The sequence below is a fragment of the Erpetoichthys calabaricus genome, chromosome 15, assembly GCF_900747795.2.
Source record: "Erpetoichthys calabaricus chromosome 15, fErpCal1.3, whole genome shotgun sequence".
Lineage (NCBI taxonomy): Eukaryota > Metazoa > Chordata > Cladistia > Polypteriformes > Polypteridae > Erpetoichthys > Erpetoichthys calabaricus.
The window spans coordinates 95,328,968-95,350,758 of NC_041408.2; the positions used below are offsets into that span (position 1 = coordinate 95,328,968).

General features: G+C 53.3%; 1 protein-coding gene across 1 annotated transcript in view; it reads right to left on the minus strand.

Moving 5' to 3' along the window:
• Nucleotides 1-21,791, minus strand: part of LOC114665777 (CUB and sushi domain-containing protein 1-like) — a 299,098-nt gene that overhangs the window by 77,419 nt on the left and 199,888 nt on the right. The window contains exons 22-29 of the mRNA XM_051919387.1: nucleotides 20,659-20,828; nucleotides 15,530-15,686; nucleotides 13,154-13,345; nucleotides 12,583-12,709; nucleotides 10,021-10,223; nucleotides 7,327-7,518; nucleotides 4,687-4,825; nucleotides 4,422-4,609 (exon numbers count right to left, since the gene is read on the minus strand). Of these exons, the coding sequence (XP_051775347.1) occupies nucleotides 4,422-4,609; nucleotides 4,687-4,825; nucleotides 7,327-7,518; nucleotides 10,021-10,223; nucleotides 12,583-12,709; nucleotides 13,154-13,345; nucleotides 15,530-15,686; nucleotides 20,659-20,828 (1,368 nt within the window). The remainder of the gene's footprint in view (nucleotides 1-4,421; nucleotides 4,610-4,686; nucleotides 4,826-7,326; nucleotides 7,519-10,020; nucleotides 10,224-12,582; nucleotides 12,710-13,153; nucleotides 13,346-15,529; nucleotides 15,687-20,658; nucleotides 20,829-21,791) is intronic.

Here is a 21,791-nt window from a genome sequence, read left to right on the forward strand (position 1 = left end):
GTTCCTGGGATCTCTGCTTTTAAAATAAATAAATCACCGTCTTCTTTGGCGGTGTGAATCTTAGCGGCTCCTGACCGCTACAGAGTGGCCTATGGGTTTGGACATGTGGACCCACTGACTAGTGGGCATACTGGGTGATGACTGGAGCTGCACCAAACCAGGTAGGACAAACAGACCCGGGGTCAGTGACTCAACCTACATCCATGCCCCCCTGGGTGACCCACAGTGCGTCACTGCCAGTCCTGCCACTGGTGCCAGCTCAAAAAGGCCATTCATCCATTTTCCATTCTGCTTGTCTAATTGAGGGGCTCAAGGAACTCGAGATGCTCCTGGCAACATAGGGTGAAAGGCGGCAGCCAATGCCAGCTCATCACAGGGTGCCTGCCTACCCACACCCTGTCATGCCAGCAGGTAATTTAACACACATGGTTTTGGGATGTGGAGGAAAACCAGCAGAGGAACGGGCAGCAAAAGACCATAACAAGAAAGTCAATGAATCAGTCAAGTATATGGCGCCTTTCACAGCCACGTGTCACATACTGCCTTTTACAAATCTCTACACCTGTCTGTTATATAGCGCCTTTCACGTCTATCTATCTATCTATCATATAGCGCCTTTACCTGTCTGTCTGTTAGGAATGAACGAGTCTGCCTGCCCATCCCCAGTATCCCTCAAACATGTCCACTTCTCATATAGCGCCATTCACATCTATCTATCTATCTATCTATCTATCTATCTATCTATCTATCTATCTATCTATCTATCTATCTATCTATCTATCTATCTATCATATAGCATCTTTCTATCTATCTATCTATCTATCTATCTATCTATCTATCATATAGCATCTTTCTATCTATCTATCTATCTATCTATCTATCTATCTATCTATCTATCTATCTATCTATCTATCTATCATATAGCGTCTTTCTATCTATCTATCTATCTATCTATCTATCTATCTATCTATCTATCTATCTATCTATCTATCTATCTATCTATCTATCTATCATATAGCGTCTATCTATCTATCTATCTATCTATCTATCTATCTATCTATCTATCTATCTATCTATCATATAGCGCCTTTCACTCTATCTATCTATCTATCTATCTATCTATCTATCTATCTATCTATCTATCTATCTATCTATCTATCTATCTATCTATTATATAGTGCCTTTCACATCTATCTATCTATCTGTCTATCTATCTATCTATCTATCTATCTATCTATCTATTATATAGTGCCTTTCACATCTATCTATCTATCTATCTATCTATTTATCTATCTATCTATCTATCTGTCTGTCTATTTCATATGCAGACAATGGCATTGACCACTTGGAAAGCCGCTATATCGTCCATAATGTCAAGGTGACATCATCTCATGTTTGTCACGGAGCGCCCCCAGTGGCCATGTAGTGCCAGGCCTGTGTGCCCCAAAGCACCCCCAGGATGATATGTCGAGTGACATTGTCCTCGATCCCTGACAGGCGCTATACTTTATATTATTATGATTATTGTTATTATTATTGTTATTACTGTTTTATTGTTTGGACTGCTGGATGTCTCATTTCGTTTCAGTTCACGTTGTGCGCGCGCTGCTGTACTAAATACAGACGGACGGACGGACAGATACGCCATTTGTCCAGCTTCCAGTCCGGCTCTCTGCATTTTGGTGTCTGGCCGGGTGGCTGTCGCCGGGTGTCACACGAGGAGCCCACAGGTCCGGACCGCCTTCCTTCGTAAACCGTGGTGACAGAGTGACAGGGCCGCTCCTTGGAACGTCGCCCGCAAGTGCCGTGATGACGCTAACGCAGAGCGAGCCCGTAATTACCGGGAGCTTTTCGATGTCTTCGAGGATCAGGCGCCGATCCCGGAGACGCGCAGGAATGGAAAGTGACGGCGCGTTTTAGAGCCGCGTGCACGCGACGTGTCCGCAAACCAAGAGAGGCGCCCGCTGCGCGCGCGGCACACGAAACGCAGGCTGATGGCCGGAATACGCGTTGCGAGCCACTAGGGGGCGCAGCTCCAGATTGAACTGGAATGCCCGCTGAATGGAGCCTGGGTGGTGGGGAGTGTGGGGGGCACACACTATTGACAATAAGGCGACTGTTGGGTTATTAAAGTCGGCTCCCTGTTCACAGGATGCAGGGGCACCGCTAGAGGCGCTAATGTTTGAGGAATGGGATGGGAGAGTATAGCGCCTTTCACAACAAGCCTTCACTGCGCAGCCCCTCGCTGCTACCTGCTGTGAAGGAGGACAGCACTGATGTCCTGGGGGTCAGCGGGTGGGACCAGGAGCCACAGTGGTTTAGTGATGCCCGCCCTGCCACCTCTCAGTGTAGAGTTTAGATGTTCTACCTGTGGGCATGGGCACTCCATGCCAGACCTGCCCCCTACCTATCCACCATTCCCTCCTGCCATGTATTGTATGTGCCAAAGCTCTTTTGATCTAGGCACGAGGACCCCACACACATCAAAAGCAAAGAGAACATCAGACCCTTGATATCCGCAGTTGAAATTAGACAGACGGGTCCACCTGCATCCTCCCTAAGGAGCCCGCCAAGAAAATGGACAGACGTCTGCTGAGATGGCAGCCTAGAGCTGGCACACTATGGCGGTGCCCTCTAGCATGCTGGGAGAATTTAAACCACCTCCATGACCCAGACATGGGTCCTGATCTAGCACACATCTAGGTCCCAAACTGCTGGGGCTTCGGAGAGCCACTAGGGGGAGCTGTTCCTTTCATCTTCAGTTGGGGCCTTTGGCTTCACCAAGGTGACCTCACGCAGGGACACTCAGGGACAGCCAGAAGCCCTGAAGGCTGAGGAGCCCGGATGGCATTGGGATGCTATGCTGTGACCCACTCCAGTTTTGGTAAATGACACAGTGACACAGGTGAATGACCTCCATGGTGGCCATTGGCTAAAGTCTCAGGGGCAATAATAAAAAGCAGAAGGTGGGCTGCTATTCATCTGACATGCTGGCACCCGAGGAGATGCTGCCCACCTGTCCAGCTGAAGGCCCTCATCCCTCGCACTCCTCTCGTCAGCTTCGTCGATTCATTCCTGCTGTGCCTGCTGCTGTCTGCCATCATGAAAGACGTCGGCCTGCACCTTCAGCAGCCTGGGCAAACTCTGAAAGGCAATGGCAGACTACCCTCTGGGGGCACGGTGGCACTGTCCTCTTTAACACAAACACACAGCTGACCTCTTAATGCATGAAAGCAAAAGGCTGCCAGGAGGGCAGGCCTGCCCAAGTCCAGTGAGCCTTGTTACCTCATGCACTGCACAGGCGGGCAGCAGCTGGCATTTACAGTCAAGAAGAATGTGACATTACAGTGGCAACTGGCCAGAGGTGCCACTTTGAACCAGCGTCTGCTACTGAGAGCCCCCAGGCTGCCATGTTGTGGCATTCATGCAGAAATGGAGGCTTAGTGGGCTGGGACCCTCAGGTGAGCCCACTAGAGGCGGGCAGGAGAACAGCAATCTGTTATTTGACTCACAAAATGGGAGCCAAAATGTCAGGAAGCAGCATGGTGGGCAGACGCCACACATCGTGGTGAGGGTCTTCAGGGCTGGATTTAACCTGGAGATCTTGTGAAAGATGAGGATGGGCACAGTGTGGCCCACCTGGGTGAAAGTGTGCCCTATGAAATAAAAAAGACAGAAGAGTGTCACAGGTAACAGGGTGGGCCATCTGGGTGGGCCTGATCAGCCTACCAGGATGAGGACCTTCTGTGTGCCCTGTTGTTCTGCCAATGTGGGGTCTCGGCCATCTCTTTCCAGATGCCTTTGATCTTCCTGCCAGTGTGAGACCTCAGGTGGTTGTTTTGGATGTCCAATTTTTGTTCCAGTGTGGGGTCTTGGGTGGTCCTGCTGGATGTCCACTGTCTCCTCATCTGTGCCCCCATCTTATCCACTGATTCAACACCCCTGGCCTGGGGTGAGGTGGGCAGTGAATTTGGTCCTCTCAGTCCCGCTGGTTTACAGTCACCATTAATTTTGGGAGTGCCAGGGCCACAGATGGCAGTTTCGTTATCGATGCCCCACTCGCTCGACTCTTCATCAGGTGGTCTCGTGTCTGAACTCCTAAACTCATCTTTGACCTTCACGGTTTCTGATTTACTTGTCACCCCACCACACCCTAGATCTCCGTAAATTTACTTGGTTGACAGCCATCCTCCTGATGCCAACCAGGATGGCATAGCTTGGCCCAGTATATCACCATCCTCCCCTGAAATGTCCCCACTTCTGTCACAACTCATCCCAACCGCGGTGGCCTGCTTCTCCCATTACCAGTCCTTTCTACCAAACTGAAGAAAGCAGAGGGCAGTGCCAGGCGCATGCCCTTCCTCTCACATTGGCTGTTGCCCTTCCCTTCATAAGGGGACAACGGGCATGTCGACGCTCACCTTTGTACTCGATGGCAAATCCTGACATCCCCAGAGACGCGTCGCTGCGAAACGCCATGAAGAGGCTGTTGCTGCTGCTCTCGATCCTGTCGGGGGCCTGGGTGCCCTGAAAGCTGCCAACGAGGGGGCTGTTGGAGTCGTCCCCTTCATAAATGTGCAGGAAGTCATAGCTGGGCTCCATGTTGAAGCTGCAAAAGATCAAAAGATTATAAGAAGAGGCCTGGGGTCGCGGGGATCCACGATGGGCACAATGGCGGTGGCTTACCTTTTGAATATCAAGGCGATGACAAAGTCGGGGTTCACCCGGATCCGCCAGTCACACTCCTTGCCCGGGGGGTATGGCTGCGGGTAGTTGGGAGATAAGATCACCCCCGCCGGGCCCGTCAGGTTCCCTCCACAGGTAGCTGCCACACAAACACCAGAGAGCTGAAAGCGGAGCTCCAAATGCTGATGGGCATCGTCACATGAGGTGGCACTCTATAGGATGTCAACACTGGCACAGCATTATGGGAGGGGACAGGCGGTGGGCTTCACATGGTGCTCCCAAATCTACACAGCAAGTGATGGACAGGAGACTCGCCTTGCCCTACTGAGGCCATGGCAGGCTCTTGAACCCAGTGCCATAGGACATGAGTGACATCAGGTGACACTGAGAGGTCCAGTGGCCCAGAAGCAGCACACGGCGCCCATCTTGGGGACTTTAGAGATCCTCATTGGTGACAAGAAATTATAGGGACAGAGGGGCCATTTGAATTCAGGCCATTGGGCCTCCCTGCAATTCCAGATCATTCATCTGTCAGTGGGCAGCAGAAAGGTGGCATTCTTGAGCCGAAGGCTTTCATTGTGACAGGATGCCCTATGCGGGGTGAGAAGGCCAAATAAATGAATGGAGATCAATGAAAGGCGCTATATGACGTTTAGATCACTACTTGACACGGCTATTCTTATTACAAAGGTGAGAGTGGCATTGGCATAGCAGTGGGTGCACCGCCACCTCACAATTCCAGTGCCCAGATGTTGTCTCTCTGGAGTCTGCATATTTAACCAGTACTGAGTTGATCCTCGCCACAGAGCAGAAAGGTGGCGCTCTTGAGCTGAACGTTGTGTTCACTGCGCTAACTCCATATATGTGATGAGGAGGGTGAATGAAAGGCGCTATATTGAGCTTTACATTCTTAGCTGACCTTATCAGTGTTGGGGCACCATTGGCACAGCAGTGGCATTGTCTGTGTGGTGTCTGCGTGTTCTCCCTGTGCAGCTCAGTGAATTGGTGACTCCATGTTGGCAACTGTTTGGGTATGTGAGTGGGCCAATGGAGGACTGGTGTCCTGCCTGCGAGGGCACTGGGGTGGGCACTGGGCTCTGTGATGTTTTATAGAATTTAAAACAAAGAAGTCCAAGAACTTGAAAAAAAATGCAAATAGGGTGGAGGTGGGGGCTGGGAATATCCCACTGCTGCCACCAGTCATCCAAGCTTTACAGCAGAGGGGCCAGTGGTGCCCAGACTCCCGGCTGGCACCAGATGGTCATGGAAGCAGGGGTGTTGGGGGGGTCTCGCAGGGGGCTTGTTTTAGACTGGGGGGAGTTCTGTGCCTTTGCTGCCTCCCCTCCTTTGGTATCTTCTGCCTGTGTGGACCTCCCTGCTGGATCGTTTTCTTATTTATTTCTTCTCATTGTGAAGGAGTGTGCCATGCTGTTAAAGGCGCTATAAGTGAGAATCACTGACTGGTTCGACTTTCCTGTCTCTGTGGACAGCTGGACTGGAGGCTGTGATGCCCCTCTGGTGCTCTGTAAGGTGCCACTGAAGCTCACAGGGATTCTTCACTATGTCCGTCCCTCATGGGCCTGGATAGGAATGGCCAGCAGCGGGCACCGACAAGGCCCACTAGGCCCGAGTGAGTTATGGCAAAGGTGCTTTGGTCTGAAATCCATACCCCTCTGGTGTGTGCAAGACTGATGAAGAGCATGGCGGCTGTCGACAGACCATCTGGAGGAAGACTGAGCAATTAAGGGCTTTGGGGAAGGGCGCTTCATAGTGGCAGCTGCAGCAAGTGTTGTGGGCATGGTGAGCAGGATGGCATAAGGAGCCCACTGGGCATGGAACCCTGTGAGATCACCGGGCAGGCCTCTGCACAGCTGCCCAACATGGCCAGACCACCTGCTCAACATCTGGAATGGTGAGCTGAAGTGAAAGCTGGGATCAGAGATGTGAGCGGGCATAAAGATGGGCAAGGGGCAGTGGGGGAGTAGATGGGGGTACAGGTGGTAGAGGCCTCTGAATGGAATTCTTGAGCTTCAGTTTAACTGCTGTGTGGGCCGCTAAATGTCAAGAGAAGCCCAAACTAGACTTTTATTGATTTTACATGGGGGGCAGCGGAAGACCCTTCTGGATGGGCAATGCCCACCATCACCAACCCATAGTGAGGCCAGATACTGTGCTGTAGACAGGCAGATGTGAAAGACACAATAAAATAGATAGATAGATAGATAGATAGATAGATAGATAGATAGATAGATAGATAGATAGATAGATAGATAGATAGATAGATAGATAGATAGATAGATATTGAAAGGCGCTATATAACCGATAAGATATGATAGCATTGCCGATTAGCACACACAGGAATGACATTCTCTGGGCTCGCTACAGGGGGCCATGAGGGTCCCTTAATCCAGTAACAGAGTCCGGTCACTAGGGGGCAGTACTGTCAGTGATGCCATTGTTGGTGCCACAGAGTGCCAACGTGATGCGCGTTGATTGGCTCACAACAGTCACATTTTCGCCAGACTTGACGATGACGATGGACTCAAGTGTCCTTGACATGGCACTTCCAGACTGGGCCTCTAGAGGTCGCCCTCGGCCACCTCTTCCTAATGAGAGCCCCCCGGCCCCCCATTTACTTACCGATGCACGTTGGTGGATCAGGTTGCCAAAAGAATCTGCTGTTGATGAGCACGCAGGTGATTTTGGCGACACCTTCAATCTGGTAGCCGGGATCGCACTGAAACGTCACTGTGTCCCCAGGCTCGCGACTGTCACCGTACCGGGTCCCGTTCTGAGGAGTGCCAGGATCGTTGCATGTGGTGGCCGTAGTCGCTGTAAGCAGAGTGTAAAGAAATGTCAAGAAAATTGGAGCACAAGACAAGAGTGACGAGGACAAGCCGGGGAGGCCAGCACAGTCCTGTCACTGTCACTCTCCAAGTGGCAGTCCTCTCTTTGTCTTTGTGACATTAACTCGCTTTGCTTTTCGCTTTTCACGTTATTTTATTTATTTCACGATGTCACTGAGGGACAGAAAAGGAAGCTGAGGGCCCAGACGCTCATCAGAGTGTGCCAGTCGAGGAGAAGATGCCTTATGGGGTCTCAGTGGGCACAACATGCCAAAGACCCACCTCACGTACACCAGTAAAATGACAACTTGACACGGACAAAAGAGCATAGGAGATGGGCGGTGGGTGTCGGGGGGGTTCAACCCATTTGAGCGTTGGGTCTGTGATAGACGGCGGTCTGCAGCTCTCGCCCATCAAGTAGTGTGAATTCAAGAAGCGTCACTGCAGACCACCACACCCACGACGTCACTTCCTACCAATGCAAAGACTCCAGCAAAACCAAAGCGCCTTCATAGACCTCCTGAGCCAGCAGGCAAAGCCTCCAGAAGGGGGTGCCAGGCTCGGGTGGCAGCGGCTGGGACTGGCCTGGCACATGAGGACTTGGCCCAAACTCGCAGGTGGTCTTACAGTTCCACCGACTCCTCAGCCTGATCTGCAGAGTCACACCGTCCTGGAATGACAAGCTCTGCCCATGAAGCGTGGCAGCCATCGTCATCGGTGGAGTGAAGTGCGCTGGTGGCTCAGGAGCTGGGAAGGACAAGGCCCATCGGCAGGAGGTCCGAGACGGAGCCAGAGTGGGGGTCCTGTCATGATGTTTCATGGGTTGAGGGGACTCAAGCACAGCAGCACCACCTCAAGGACGACCATTCAGCCGAGTGAAGCTCACTGCCATCTTCAACAGCTGATGTCACCGGCAGGGAGACAGATCCATGACGAGCCCCCGCCTTCAGACAGACAGCCCACTGTTGATGCTCCTTTGTATTTAGAGGCCATCACATGCAGTCTAAGAACTTCAGACGAGATGCAGCAACAAACGCCATGATAGGTAATGTGGACAGACTGGCATACCGGGGAACCAACATAGTGGATGGACTGGGAGAGATGGCCTGCCAGGGCCTGGTGTGCCTCCCAGCTGCTCCAACAGTAAAAGAGTTAAATGAAGAGAAGCCCACAGGTGGCCAGAGGCTCAACATGGAGCTCCACCATCCCCCACCTGTCCAGTTCCCATCTGGACACCCCCAAGGCTTCATGGGAGTTGTAGTTCTGACAGGCAGCCCTGTTGGTGTCCACTAGAGGGAGCTGCTGGGAGAAGACCACCTGAGCTGGATGGCCACAACACAGCAGCTTAAAGAGGAGCCTCTCTGTCTCTGGTGGGCAAAGGGAATGATAAAAGTGCGGCCCACCCAGTAGCAGCCGTCCGGGTTTCCTTCTTCACCGACTGCGATGCCACAGGAAGTCCCACCCAAAGACAACTGGAATCGATGGACATTTTGGACCCTACCTGCCCAGACCCCCAGGGCAGAAGCCAAGCCCAGATGTCTGCAGCAGTGGGGCTGATGGTCCTTTTAGCGGTTGGAAGCCCTGGGCATTAATCGGGCGTGTCGCCCTCCCGTCATCACAATACAGGCGTGTAGGTGGCGTGTAGAACTCGTCTGGGGTGACAGCCTCCGATGGCTTTGTGTGGGATTTGGGGTGTGAGGCGCCCCCTACAGGCCACAGCAGTTTGTATTCAATAATGAAACATCGACAGGGCAAACGTAACGTGATGGCCGCTTCACAGACAGACATTTAACATCCGACACAAGCCCACCGCGCCCACCAGGGCTGAACGCCCAAGCAGAGGAGACGCGGAGAATTCAAACGAACGGATCAGCCGGCTCGCCTTCCAGAAGCTTCTGTGCTGCTTTATCTCCTCATACGCTCAACAGCATCATGAAGGTCCACATTCCCCTCGACGGGGTGCCCGGTAGCCCCCCCCCCGGTCAGCTTTGGGATTCCCACATGGCGCTCCACTCTGGACGTGAACCCCAAAGGGCCCCACGATGGCCAAGAAGACAACGGCAGACAACGAGCAGGTGGGTCGGACCCCCGGAGCGCAGAACGAGCGCCCAAAGACGGCAAAGCTGCAACTGTGAAGAACGTCCAGCAGGGGGCTCCCCAGCGCCAGTCACCGCTGCGCTCTCGGTTATGACAAGGAGAGTCGACTCCACGCGCCGGCAGAGCGTGTCCTCCGTGGCCTGCCGTCGCAATTCGCTCAGCTGATACTCCGATAAGCTCCCGGCCGCGTGAAATCGTTTACAGCGCGCACGGCAAGGCCGATCCATCAGTGACACGTTAAAGCCCACCGCTCGTCATCCTTGAAGTGGCGCCCATCCGAGGCTTCACTCCAATAAGCCTTTAAAATGCAAAGCTGCGCGCTCGGCGGCCCCTGGCGCTGCCAGTGCAGAACGGCCTGAAGCCGAGCGGGGCGACGCGACACGACACCTACTTGAGAACTGCACGGAGAAGCCCGACTTGCTGATGAAGTAGTCGCTGTCGAACTGCAGCGTCAGGGAGTTGTAGGTGCTGTGGGTGTCCTCGGGCAGCGCCGAGCCGCTCCACTCCCGCAGCAGGATGTTGCTCTCCATCGGGCCGTCCCACACCTTCAGGATGTCGTGAGCGACCTCCGTGTCGAAGACGATGAAGTGCAGGCTGCAAGGAGAGAGAGAGAAATGTGAAGGGCGCCGAGCCGGACGGCGGGGTCACTTGCTCCCAGTTTAGTAGGACAGTTGGTGACGTGTGACGACTGCCACCAGCACTACTGGAGTAATGGACTCCATTTTACTGGCACCAGGGCAGGCTTAGACTGGGAGCCCACCCAGCCCACCATCACCTCTCCAAACCTGAACTGAAATGCTAAAGGCTGCCACCCAGGAATAAGAAACCCGACATGTCTGCCCAGCTCCCAGAACCAACATGGCGTCTGAACCCGAGATCTGCAGTCATCAGCACCGCTAGTTCAGCTTGTGCCAGGTGTCTGGGTCTGCCCTGTGATGCCCACCGCCCTCTGTCACCCTCTCACTCCTCTTGAATTTGTGTGTTTGTGTTTTCCTGACTTCTGTGAGGTCCTCTCAGTTGACCCCCCCAACGAATCTCCTGCACTACACGACTTTACCCCCCTGAGCCGTCTGTTCACTGGAGCCTTGTGGGTCTTGGAAAGCTACGAAAGGCGCTTGATTAATAGAAGAAAAGCCTCTTTGGCTTGTCGGCCTGTCACTCGGTGCCAGCTGGCATGCATGACATCAACCAGCCAATCAGTCAATCGTCCCAGCAGCCAGCCACTCCCTCAATCAATCTGGTCAGTCAACCAGCCAATCACCCGCCAGGACACTCTGCCACTCCCTTACCAGCCAGCCAAGCAATCAATCAATCAATCAATCAATCGACCAGTTGCCTCTTATGCCCCCTGGTCTTCAGCCCGGCCACCCGCCTCACCCAACGGGATGACATCTGCCACCTTCCTGTCCTTAGGAGTGACTTTTCAGGTTTCTGCACACTGACTGCTCACTCGCCAGGCCAGGATGAGGGCAGAGGACGGTGGTCCGCAGCCCCTAACACAGAAGAGCGAGGGCCCTCCACACAGATTTGAACCCACGTGGCTCAAGTGCTGGAATGCTGCCCAGTCGGAAAGTTGGCATAATGCAGCCATCTGCCCGTGTATCAGCCGGAGTGTGACAGAGCCGGAGTGCCAGTTTAAAAGCAATCAGACACTTTCAGCTGCTGGGTCTAATCCTAGTGATTATGTCCCGTGGCGCTCCAAACTGGTGGGCAGTCTCTGCGTGGCGCCGTCATTCTTCACTCCTGCTTGTGAATTTGAATGTGCTCATTAGGATTCAAGGATTGGGTCACTCTATCTAGAATGAAGGATGAAAGCGTCACGAGAGTCACAGCTCAAGTCACCTCTGCAGCTCAAAGGGCTGGCATTCTCCTCGCAGTCCTCGACACAAACGACTTGCACCATTAAAACGGATGATGCCTGTCGTGAAGCCCCCCAGGACCTGCGACGTGCCCACTGAAGCTGCCAGCCCACTGGACATCTCAGTTTGTCCATTCATGGGGACACCGGGGGACGTCACATATTCAGCTCTTCTCTGCATTCAGGAAGAGGGTCTGTGGTCCCAGCTGTGGGGGGCCACCACAGTCTACCGGAGGATGTAGCAGCCTGACGAAACCTTCACACCAAACAAGAAGCACTGACGGCAGCACCGGTGCCCACCCAAAAGTGAGGGTCTCCTCATCACCACCAGGACCCCCAGCCCTCTGAGCTCCCTCAGCTTGTTGTCCTTCACAACTTTGAGTTAAGCCCTGAAATCAGAGGTGCAGCAGAACAAAACTAATTCAGTCGTGACGGCCTCATGGTGACCAGTGGGGGTCACAGTCGGGCTCCGACCCTGGGCTTCTGCAGGTGGTCCACTTTGGGTTATTTGTCTTTCCTTTGAATTTTGACTTGAAATGTGTTGAGTGGAGTTAGTTTGTAATTTTTGCATTTTGCATTGTTTGTTTCAAAGTGACTTAATTTACCTTTGCCTTTTAGGCCAGAGGTTTACGGTCATCCTGTCCCTTAAAGGACATTTCTAAAAACCTGAGCCCCATTAATAAGGAGGCGGGGTTTAAAATTAGCCAGCCAACCGCTGCTGCACTTCCACTTGATTCTGTCCGTTATTTTCAATGCCCTTTTAAGGGGGCGGGGCCCCATCACGCTGCAGCCATAGCCCCTCCCCCCACCTGTGGTTTATAAGCATCTGCTGCCAATGACACGGCAGCCACGTAATCCAAAATAGAGCAGAAGTGGCCGTCACAATCAGGTGACAATATGAACAACGCCATCAAAAAGAGTCCAAGGCTCAGCACAGGAGTCTTCAGTCTGAGTGACTGACAATGCCACTTGGGCCTCGACCGGCTCAAGTCACATGTCACACGAGGACGGCACCCCCTTTGTTTCTCCTCCCTCCTCCCATGTGATCAGCCTGAGAGATCACCGAGCCCACTGAGCCCACCGAGCCCAGCCTACCTGATGGTCTTGCCAGGATCAGCTTCAATGGTCCAAACGCAGTGAAGGTTGTTGTCATACGGAGCCGGGTAGCCAGGGGACAGGATTCTGCCAGATGTGGCAGCATGGAGGTGCCCTCCACACTCCGCTGTGGGCAATGAAAGAGACAAAAGGGGTAAGAGAGGGTGTGATGGGCAGTTAGGAGACTGGCACATGCGTCTAAGAGAAGAGAGGAAGTTAGAGTGAAAGGCGCTATATAATAGATAGATAGATAGATAGATAGAGTGAAAGGCACTATATAACAGACGGATAGATATTGTGCCTTACACTACACATCTATCTATCTATCTATCTATCTATCTATCTATCTATCTATCTATCTATCTATCTATCTATCTATCATATAGTGCCTTTCATTCTTTTTCTATCTACATAGATGGATGTGAAAGGCACTATATAATTGATTGGCAGATTTTAAAGAATTTGGATAGATGGGCATGAAAGGCACTATATATGGTAAGACAGAAACAAGTCCCCATGCATAAAGAGCTGTGCTCCTGCTGTGCCCACTTTGCTCGGTCTCCCCGCTTACCCACACAGGATGGCAGTGCCCGGTCCCAGACTCTTCGGTCTCCGCTGAGGCAGGTCAGTGTGCCACTGCCATGCATGGTGTAGCCCGGGTTGCAGCTGTACAAGACAAACGTGTTGGCGAAGTGTCCTTCGTCTTGGATTTTGTAGCCGTAGGTTGGCACTCCGGGCTCCTGGCACTTGATGAGATCGAAGCCTGCAGACAGAGACAGGGAGACGACACCCTGAATGGTTGGATGGCGCACATCGTAGTGACTGAGCGTCCGTTTCCCTGATTTTATTTCACCGCCAGTGCCAGGCTCTGCTGCTTTGGTTCTTTAATCACACAGAGATGTGTCGGCCGTGACAGACAAGGTTACCACATAAAGCGGGCAGCGGTCGACGCCAAGGCTGATCGGAGGGGGCGGCTCAAGCCGGACGCAGCTCTCCAAGTTCAGAGCGATGGCCACTCCTTACAGAGCTCGTCTAAGTGACAGACGCCGTGGGCCGCCACCGAGCTGTCAGGCAATTTGTCAAAACGTCAGATGCCAACACCGGCCGGCAGCCTTCTGAACAAGTCCACCATACTGGAGCTCCCAGAGGGTCTGTGGCTTCACATGGTGAACTCATCTAGGAGGGCACACCGAGTGCCCGATCCATCTGCTCAGGTAGCGAATGAGACAGGGGACCGGCTGCAGCCGTGGTGAGCGAGGACAAGAACAGCGAGAACCTACAAGCCCCCATTAACGAGCTGGCGCCGAAAGGGCAGGTGGGCTGCGGGCGCTGCTGGCATCAGGTGTCAGAGTGAACTCTGCAGGCCCCTTCATCTGCACGCTGCCTTCTTCACGCTTCTCATCCAAAGGAGAAAATCAAAACCAAAGTTGTGCTCACTATGTGATGGTTACCATGGCGACCGACTCCGAGAGCGGCCCCCCGATTCTTTCTCCCCCAGTAGTCACATCGTGAGAGCCTGTCAGGCCTGCAGCAGATTTTCATTCAGAGGTGGACACCACAATCAAACACGGCCTCTGAAACAGGGACAGATAAAAGATGGCAGTGCCAATCAGAGTAGGGGTCTCCGAGGTCAGATGCCACACTGTCCACTGCCAGTGTCCCTGAACTTGACTAGGTGGTGTAATGGACAGCCAGCAGGGGGGCACAAATACTAACAATCCAGCACTGAGCAGGACAGAAGACGGAGACATGAGCCCATCAACGGGGGGTGCTATACCTCAGTATAATGGATGATGAGGCCTGGTGACGGTGACCACTGACCAGCCTGGCAGACGTGATGTCCACTGAAACTGCCCCCATTTTGTAATTACAGGTTGTGAACAACAGGGGGCGCCCTTGTAGCAGTGGTCCTCTAGTAAGCACAAGTAATCAAGTCCGGACCCTTCTCAGCTCCATCAGGTGGTCCACCGACACTCGTCACCCTCTAGCTGCTCTGTCTTCACGAGGCAAGTTGTCCTCCAGACCACTAGGTGGCGCCTTTTAGCCCCCGCCATGTCCTGGAGTCGCTTGTGAGGCTGTTATGCTGGAGCACCCCCTAATTGTCCCTGAGGCCACTGCACCCCTGACTCACCCACAGGACCCCCTCCAAGGCCCCTCGCTAGTGGGAAGGACCTGACAGAAATCTCAGGGTCCGCGTCTCTGAGCTCACTCTGAGTATTCTGGGGTCCTCTAGGGGCCTGCAGGGGTCTCTTGGTGTTATCAGCCAGCCCTGGCAAATGGAGGACCGCAGGAGAAAAGAGGAGGGGGGCCTGAGAGTGGTCAGACCGGGGTCCAGTGTGGCAGGGGCACCTGGAGTCACTGGAGGGGATGCCAGCAGGATGGCCCAAGTCCTGACCCTGACATGACAGCTGGGCTCCTCTGCTGGAAGTGGAGTTTGAGAGGTGAGCTGGGGTCTGCTGGGTGGGGTCGTGTGTCCTTTATTGTTGTCCTGCAAAACCCCAACCCTCCCCCACTTTGGCCATCCTCTTCTCTTACACCCACTGGCTTATTTGGGCTGCTCAAGATCATCCCCTCAGGTCCCAGCAGGTTTGACATTATTTGATACATCCGGGACATAGGCCATCTTTCCAGTGTCCCTAATCCTGTCACTTTTCTGTTACACAGTGTCACCTGTACTGCCAGCCTTATGGAGGACGATTTGATGAGGAAATATTGGGAACAATTGAGAGGTAACCCTGGGAATGGACAGTCTGGGGTCTGGGGACAAGATGGGGTCTGACGAGTTGGGGGGCTCAGGGGTGTGGGGCTTGGTGCACCCCAGCATTCAAAGGGGACATCCACAGCGGATCCCCCAGCTACGTCACCTGATCATTCATTTCACTTTAGTCCTCTGCCCCCCGTGGAGGGCGCTATAAAGCGAACCCCACCCTTGGTGAGAGCCACTCACTTGTGTACATCAGCCTGAAGCCCTGGCGCGTGCCCGTCCCGTTGGTGTTGAATTCCAGCCACAGGTGGTTGGAGGTGCTGTTCACAATCACGCCGTGCATTTCGTTTTTGGTGAAGACGCCGAGGAGTCGAGATGAGCCGTCCTCTCCGTCGTAAACCTGGAAAAGGCAAAAGAGAGGGAAAGGCCGAGTGGACGGGCGCTCCTCAACAAAGTGATGGGCACCACTCCGTACCACCCTGGAAGGAGTGCCCGTCCGGCGAGGAGGCACACTGTGTGATGTCATCACGCGCTCGGGCAATGCTGAGAAAGGAAGTGAGAGGTGGATGGCACAACAGAAAACCAGGAATGCTCCTAATTAGGAAATAAGGAAAGGGGGCCGAAGAGAAAATGTCATCAAAGCCACCAGCGAAGCCAAAATGTCATCAAAGCCACCAGCGAAGCCAAAACACCATAACGGGAGTCGGCCAGCAGGGCCCTTAACCTGAGAGGGGGCTCAGCGCCATTTGGCCTTCATTACGTAACCTCGGGGGGCCGCCGAGCTTTTACTGCATCGTGATGAGAATTAGCTGGCGACTCCAAGACGACCCGAGAGAAAGTGGCGGCGCCCACAAGCCCCAAAGAGCAGGAAAGCCAACAGAAATGAATTCTGCAGATGCAAAAAACTCAAAGGAGAATAAAATAAAGACAAACATAACAGCCCCCCACCCCAGACCCCCACCCCATGTTGGTGCAAGGCCACACAGTCAGTGCCGGTGTCACCACGCTGGCCTTGACACACTCAGCCAGTTGTGAGGTGTCACTTTGGAGCCATCTGAGGGCAGGCAGGCACTCACTGGGTGGTCTGGTGCCCTCTTGGAACTCGTTTGTGCCAACTTTGCAGGCCTCCTGATGTCATGGCAAGGCTCACAGAAGAATGTGGGGACATCTCTGCTACGATGGCAATCTCGCTAAACTTGTGCGGACCTCGTTACTCCAGTGAATCCATTGAGGGGTCCACAGAACGACCTTCTTAACTGTAAAGAAGGTGATGGGGGCTCAGCCCGCAGTGACAGAAGGACATCACAATGCGGGGGATAAAGAGAGAGAGAACTGGGGCGGGGGACACTGCCAGGACCCCCTGTCTAGTCACAAGTCTGTCTGAGGGTCTCTCTGGTGTGACCCTGGACCCACAGCTATGTCTGAATCCTCCAAAGAGGCCACGCAGAAGGGAGCCATAAGCACATAAGACCACCGGGGCTCCACTGGGGGGTCTCTCAGCCTCTTTGGTGTCACGGCCCCCTTTACCTCATGCGTCTTTATGACCCTCCTTAGTGGTTTCATCCGTCTTGGTCACAGTGACCCACCACAACCCACCACCATTATAAAGAAACCCACCTGGTGACCCCCCCCCCAAGCAGAACAAAGAAAGTGATGGGGGGGGCACAAAAAACAGAAGCCACAACCGGGGCCATGAGGCGATGCCAGACCCTCAGTGTGCCCCCCACCACTTCCCTTTCTGTACAGTCATCAGGTGGGCCTGCCTCCTTGGGCTCCACATACAGCTGACCGGGTGGATGGCCCCCCTAATACAACAATGAACTTCAAACAATAAGATGACAAAAAACACAAAGACCCCACAAAAGCCACAGAGTTAGCCCAATAAGATCCTGAAATATCAGCAAGCCAACAGCGTCAGGGGGCTCAGGGCAGGCAGTGAAGGGGGAGGCCGACTGTAAACCCCTGGCCAGGCACACCCAAAGGGCATTCCTTGAAATACTGAAATGACTGGCAGCGTCACAAGAGGAGAAACTGAGCCAAAGTCAAAGCTGTCACCCCGCTGACCCCACCGGCTGGCACCTCACTTGGCTCCCCCCTCGACAAAGAGGGTCTCTCAGGGAGAGCCCAGCCACCCGGCAGAGGAGGCTCAATATGGCCGCTGCTGTCCCCGATCTCGTCCTCTCGACCATCGAGACCAGCTGATGACCACAGGGGATGGTAAATCATGAGCTTTGTCTTCTGGCTTGGCTCCTTTTTCATCACTATGGACCAGTAAAGTGACCCCAAAACTGCACTCGCCACCCTACTTGTGAACGAGACCCCAAGACGCTTAAACTCCTCCACCTGAGGCAGAGAAACGGTGCAGAACGGAACCATCAAGAATTTGAGCAAAACAAGAAGCCATCGATGAAATCAAAAGTCGAGCGGAAACCCAAAGCTGAACAGCCGGCCCCCCAAAACGTGGAAGCAGCAGCAGTGACAGACGTGGACGGCAAAAGCAAAACCGCAAAACGGCCAATCAGCAGCAAGCACAAGACCACATGACAGACAAACGGCCAGACAAGGACACCGAAGCTGAATCCGCGTCTGCCCACTATGCCAATCGACGCCATGCTGCTCCGTGGTTTACATTAGTAGAGCAGTTCATAAAGGGACCCCCGTAAACAGGCAGCCAGTGCACTGAGACCCTCCTGGGCAGCTCGGCCTTCGCTTTGGACCTTTTGGTGGCCCTCGGTCACCTGACTTGTGTGTCCCCTCCACGGGGAGCATCAGGCGTCTGGAGCAGCGTGTGGCACAGTGTGGCGGTAGTCGAATGAGCAGAGCCCCATAAGCCCACCGCGCCTTATTAGCATCCATTTAAGTGGCGCGGGGGCTTAATTAGTGATCTCGGAGCACAGACAGCACTTCCTTCTGCTGCCGTCACGTTTGTCACTCGAATGAATGTGCGCGTGATTAATGAGGGGGCTCCGCTGATAATGGCTGTCACTCCCAGGACTCACGGGGGACCTTCTGGAGGAGGCCCCCCCCCCACCCCCGCTGTTCTTCTTGCTCTGCTTTCCCTCAGTGATGCCCAGGCACCTCTCTGTCTCCTGGCACGCAGGGTGCTGGATGGCCAACTCCTTCCTCGTGTCTTTATTGTGGTCCTGTTAGGAGCGAGCCGAGGGTCCCAGAAGAGGAGCTCCTCCAGATGGGCACATTTTATGAAGGAATGTCTGAATGAAGAGAATGCCCACATAAACCTCGCCAGTTCAGTGAGTCAGCGGCACGTTTGTGATCAATAAACGTCTGACAAAAAGGCCACCGAATGTCTTAAAGAGCGCATGGCGGGCCAACCAGGAGGGTCAACCAAAGCACTAAAGGCCCTAAAAGCAGTTCCAATAATGCCCAGGAGGTGGCACCATGGGGACCCCCATGGAAATCCTTTACAGAATAAAACTCAGAATTTCACCAAACTAAGAAAAGCTCCATGGAGCACAACGTGAAAACACAAAGCAAAGTCAAGGAGCGGCACGAGAGTCACCAGGCCCCACCAAGGTACAAGGACCCCCAAAACTCATTCACAATGAGACCCTGCGCCTCTGGGGGACCACATTGGCGGGGCAGCATACGCGAGATCAAATGCAAAAAATGAAAACACGAATCAAACAAACCAAAGACATGAAAGGGGGCTTTGAAGGGGGGACCCCTGACTGAAACACAGCAGGAAGACGGGGGTCTCCACCTGCACCTGCCTGCTTGTGCATCTCCTGTGCCTGCTGATTAAATGAATAGACGTGAATGCAGAACACGTCATCCAATAGTCGGACCACCCTCACAGATGGCACACGTGGGCATCGGCCTGAGCCTGTGCCCGGGTAGGCAGGTGAGCATCACAAGTGCTAAAGAAGTCACAAGACAAGTTCAAATGTCCCCCATCAGATGACTGCTTCTGTCCCTTAAGTGCCCAAATTAGGGGACTGCTCAAAGCTGACCACCTTCTTCAGTGGATGGTGGGGTTCGGCAAAATATTTAGGAAAGGAAAAAAAAAAAAAAAAGGTGATCTGGAGACGAACAAAAAGTACGAAATGTCAGAGGCGGAGGAAGACGATGGAGAAACGAGCGACGCTTTCCCTGACGTCCCACCCTCATTCCCCGGGGCTGCCATTCTGGCCGTTTCTCGTCTTCCCATTTGATTCCAAATCACCAAGCGGTCATCAAGAGGACATTCGGTGGACCCCACACTCCAAAAACGGTCCTGGGGCCTAAAAATCACACAAAGGGAGAGGACAACTGTAAACCCCTGGCCCAAAGAATAACACTGACATGTTCTCACTTTAAGAAATGAAACCAAGAAAAGAAATCTACAAAAAAAATACAAAAAGTTAAACCAAATGTGAGGATTTCAGGGGTCCCCAAATAATCTGAAAAACCCACAAAACTCAATTAAACACAAAAAGGCGCCCAAGTCCGGGTGTCAGGGTTGACTTCACGGTGTGTCAGATATTTCAAATATCAAAACTCTTTATAAACATTTAAAGTCGGAATATTCTCAGTTGCAATGGAAACTTGTCACTTGTCACCCTCTGATGGAGGTCCACGGGGGGCTAGAAACGGATCAAAAAACAAAAAAAGCCTGACATTCAGTGACCTTGAAATGGCCTGAAATGATGACACCCCACATGCTGAGGGCCGGGACCACCGGTAAAGAATCAGACTTGTGACTTGTGGTCAGCCACCTCCAAAGAGCATCAAATGATGGGGGGTTGTGGCCCCCTCCTATCCCACTAGAGATGGGTGGACCCCCGGGTTCGGAGGACCCCAACTTCACGTCCTTCTGATCGTTTCTGCTTTTTCACATTAAGGGGGTCGTTTCCTGCTCAAAATGTGGTGGACAGAAAATGAGGGTCACTTGAATCTAGACAGCCAACAATTGGGCGCACTGAGTGGGGTGTCACATGTGGGGGGCCAGGAAACATCAAAGTGCATCAGGACAACCAAACTGAACACTCAGAAATGGTGACAAGACCACCGACCGTCCCACCAGGAGCGGCAAAGGACTGAGTTTGGGGCTGGGCTCTGCTGAAGTGGGGGTCCGGGATGAATGGTGGCCTTGATTGTGTGCAGATGTACATGAAAAGGACCAAAGTGACCAAACCTGGCATCGTTATTGACCTGAACTGAGGGGACACAAAACCCCAGGGCTGCCCCCGCTCTGTGACAAGGACAGGCCACTCAGGCCAGCAAGCCGAGATTCTCCTCTTCAGGTCCCTAAAGTACCTCTGGGGTCTTTCTCATGTTGTGTGTGAAATGTGCCCTCAGCAAGTGAAGTGACACTTTATAGTAAGTGACATCTGAGGCGCTAATCCCCCTGGCCATCGGGCAGACCACCTTACCTTGAGGACGTCTCCCTCTTCCAAGTGGAAGCTGGTGGCGGTCAGGCTGATCCCTTTCCCTTTTTCCGTTTCGATTTTGTAGATACACTCGTGGTTGTTGTCGTAGTCGGAGGGGTAGTTGGGGGACAGCAGAATCCCCTCGTGTCCTACGGCCGCCTCACCACACTCAGCTGGATGAAGAGACAAAGAGCAGAGAAAGGAAGGCGTTAGGAAGGATGGGAGGAGGCAGGAGGTGGAGACCCTCACCTAAGACAGTCATGGAGGTCTGCCTGAGACCCCCGAGTCGAGCAGGACCCTCAGACTCCCCCCGCTCTCACGTCTGTTTCTTTACGCCGTCACATTCCCAGTCATTTCATTCCATTTTCACTCCCTTGTGCTGTGCATGTTGAACCTAAGGGGGTGGCACCTCCTGGCTTACTTATGGGGGTCTTGACATTATGGCTGACTTACCAGCTCTTGTGCGTGGGTTCCCGTCTCTGATGTTGTCCTGCTAGAAGGAGACAGAGTGCAAGTCAACAGGCGAAGCGGGGGTCCGTCAAAGCCAAAAAAAGGAACCCCAAGCTCAGAACGAAAGAGTCTGAAGAGCAGTGGCACATCCAGCGCCCTGGGTGGCGTGCTGAGGTGAGACCCGCCGTTGGCATCACAACGGGAGAAGCTGCTGCCTAGCAACCGGACCCCACGTCATGGCCAATGAGAACAAAGCAGCGTTGTGCTAAGCCCCCCCCATAATCTGAGAGCTCGATTGGAAATCAAACGTAGGAAATGAGCGCAGAGACGTGGGAGGGGCAACGGAGACAGCCGACCAATCGAAGAAGAGATCCGAGCAAACACGGATGGCGCTCCGCTCCGCATGGCCGTCACCTCCGAGTCTGCCATCTCTTCCTTCAGTGGCTTTTCGGCATTTTTATTTTTTTCTTCGACGCTCTTCTGGGATTCCTCTTTTGTGGGCCGGGGGTCTCCTGGCCCTGCCTCCTCCCTTTACTTTGCTCTTTTGGGCCTGGGTGGGCTGCAATGCCAGCCCCCTTTGGCGCGCTTTGTCTTTACGGCTCAAACTGGACTCGTCTCACCATTAAAGCCTCCATTTGAGCTTCATGCCAATCGACGCTGGCATTCAGTACCAGCTGTCACTCTGG